At 57.3% G+C, this 2737-nt stretch overlaps 1 protein-coding gene across 1 annotated transcript; it reads right to left on the reverse strand.

The window, feature by feature from the left end:
* Positions 1–1440: 1440 nt before the first annotated feature.
* Positions 1441–1704, reverse strand: SNN (stannin). The gene has a single exon (XM_006867213.1). The coding sequence runs from the start codon at positions 1702–1704 to the stop codon at positions 1441–1443; it is 264 nt and encodes an 87-aa protein (XP_006867275.1).
* Between the last annotated feature and the right edge of the window lie 1033 nt (positions 1705–2737).

Genomic DNA, 2737 nt, shown 5'->3' on the forward strand with positions numbered 1-2737 from the left:
TTGGAAGGTGCTTGGCATTCCGGCCAGTGCTGGCTGCCTGCTCTCACCAAGGACAGGACATGAGGTTTAGAGCAGGTCCCGGAGTTGGGATTACCAGTCCGATGTGGACAGGGGGCCCCACAGAGGTGCAGGCTGCTGAGGTGCTGGCCTGACTGAGCCATCACTCCTCAGAGACCAAGTCTGACCCGAAACCCACCGTGCCAAGTCTGTGCCTATGGGGACTGGGGATCTCCTTCCAAGTCTGTGCCTATGGGGACTGGGGATCTCCTTCCAGCCCACGCAAAGTGACTTCCCACTAGTGCTCATGCTTTGGGCACGTCATGCAGTGACCCACGGAGGTAAGTAGAATTTGATCCCCGGTATGTGGGTGGTCATCCGAGGAAAACCAGAACATGTATGAGGGGAAGAGGTGGGCTAAAAAGACCCCAAGTCACTGACAATCCCCTCCCACTCCAGTGCAGAAAGTCTTAAAAATACAAAAACTCCCTAAATGTTTTGTTTCTCCTGGGCCACTTGGATCGTGGACTAAAAGGAGCTGCCACGGGCTCTGTGTTCCGACCAGGAGAGGACGGTTCTAGCGAAGCCTGCGCTAAGGGTGCTGGGTGGGGCGGGAATGGACAGGGGACACAGACACCGTGCTACATCTAAAGGGGAAAGAAACTGCTCGGCCGCTGGGACGCCCGGGCGCCTCAGGACTCGTGATCCTTCACCGGCTCCCAAGCAGGTACAGTAGCTTCCTTGCAGTATTCCAATTCCCAAAAGGAATTGGTACTTCACAACCGAATCCACCTAGAGGAGGGGCGTGTGTGGCTTCCGTTCACTGCTAACCAAGCAGACATCCCCAAAGCTCCCCAGCTGTTCAGTTACGAGCCTTCAAACTGACATGTCACTTCCTTTACGCGTACTCACACAATCACACACACACACACACACACACACTCAGCTCAGGCCTTCCAAGTCTAAGACCTTCCTCTGTCGTGTCGACTCGGCTCCTCATTAGTACAGTCAGAAGCACACCAGTTCCCTTGTGTTCTAGGCGGTTGGTTTCAATCATGAGTAAGAAGGCGTATGCACAGGCTTCCGCAGAGGCCTTATTTACAGTTCACAGGTTGCTTAGTTCACACGTTACAGTAGTAGTCCATCAAAAACAGGCTCAGCTCATCACTCAAGTAACAAAAGCGCTTTGGGGCCATGAGGCCCAGCGGGGTCAGGTCTGCCCACTGCCTGCAATGGGCAGCCCACCACAAGGCCAAGGGGACACCCAGGGCCAGCGGGTCCTGCCCGGGACTGGGATCAGTGCATGCAATGATGGAGCCTGCTGGGGCCATACCGGCCAGATGTCAACCTTTCCTCTGCGACAAGCAGCTCGTCCGGGGTTCCGCTCCACCCGTCGCCTTTCTGGTGGCTGCAAATAGGACGGGGAACCCTCCACGTGCCTGCTCAGCCGTGGACTTCCGGGCCGTTGGGGGTCAGCTTGGCCTTGCGCTCCACGCATGGTCCTTTGGCCGAGTACTGGACCAGGAGGAAGGGTTCCTTGGTCTCCCCATCGCCCACAATGCTCTCCTCGTCCTCTGACTGGCTGATACGCTGGAGCCGCAGGTAGCACCAGCAGCCCAGGATCAGGGCCCCCAGGGCGGCGATGGCGATGAGGATGACGATGACCGTGACCACGCCCGTGGTGGGGCTGTGGTCCATGATAGACATGATCAGCTGCTGGCGGGGGGGAGGGTCCCGTGGCAGGAATCTCAGGGACGGTTGGCTCAGTGAAGCTGGAGCTCGGAGTCCTGAAAGACAGAGCGGGCGAGGGTGAACCAACTGACTGGGTAGTGTCTTCCCCGGGGGGGCTCTAGTTTTAGTTAGTTTCCAAGCACGACCGCCCCACCTTCATCTTAGAGAAAGACCTACATCGCTGGGCTCCGGCATGGTCAGCATCCTCTGTTGCCCCCAGCCTGCTGCCCCTCACTACCTCAAACTCTCGAAAGCTCCATTAGAAGTAAGGCAGCCACCCTCACTACCCCCTGAAGCTGTGATACAAGTAGACACCAAGTCTGGCAGTGCAGAAACAGCAAGAGGGCGGAGGCTCGACTGGCCTGCCGATTCCAGGAGCCCCGGTGCATAGTGGGTGTGCGGTGGCCACTTGAGGACTCCAAGGAGCCAGCAGTTTCAAGATGGCCAGAGAAAAGGATCTGAACACAGGGATGTGACCTGTCCCTCTTGCCAACAGGCCGCAGTCCCTGTGGGATACCCAGGAGAGGGTGCAGCCGGAAACCATCAAGGGAACTGCAGTGGGCTCGGGCATACAACACACACCTGAAAGGGAGCTGGGCAGGAAGCACTGCGGAGTGGACAGAGGAAGTGTGTCTGGGCGACGGACGTGCTGGGGAGAAGACAAGACCCCTCCCCTGTATGGCAGAGTTCAGCATCCAGCGCCGAAGCCGAACCACAATCAGGTGGATATTTCAAAGCCTCTGTCACGATACAAATGGGGGTGTGGGTGTGGATACAAAACTGACTAGCAGGTCATGTTGTGAAGTTTGGGAGGGCCATCCTGATGCTGAAGCTATGGGAAGAACCTTGCTGGCATCGGGGTTCTGTTTGAGGCTCTGGGTGTCCACGTGGACTGTGGGTGAGTTTTAGGGCTGGAGGGGACCAGGAGGGGCTGAATCGTCAGCTGGTTTTGAAGGGGCAGGAGGAGGGAACAAGTCAGCAGCTGCCCATGGGATCACGTCAACAAATC

This window comes from Chrysochloris asiatica, unplaced genomic scaffold (assembly GCF_000296735.1).
Source record: "Chrysochloris asiatica unplaced genomic scaffold, ChrAsi1.0 scaffold00102, whole genome shotgun sequence".
In the NCBI taxonomy this organism is placed as follows: domain Eukaryota; kingdom Metazoa; phylum Chordata; class Mammalia; order Afrosoricida; family Chrysochloridae; genus Chrysochloris; species Chrysochloris asiatica.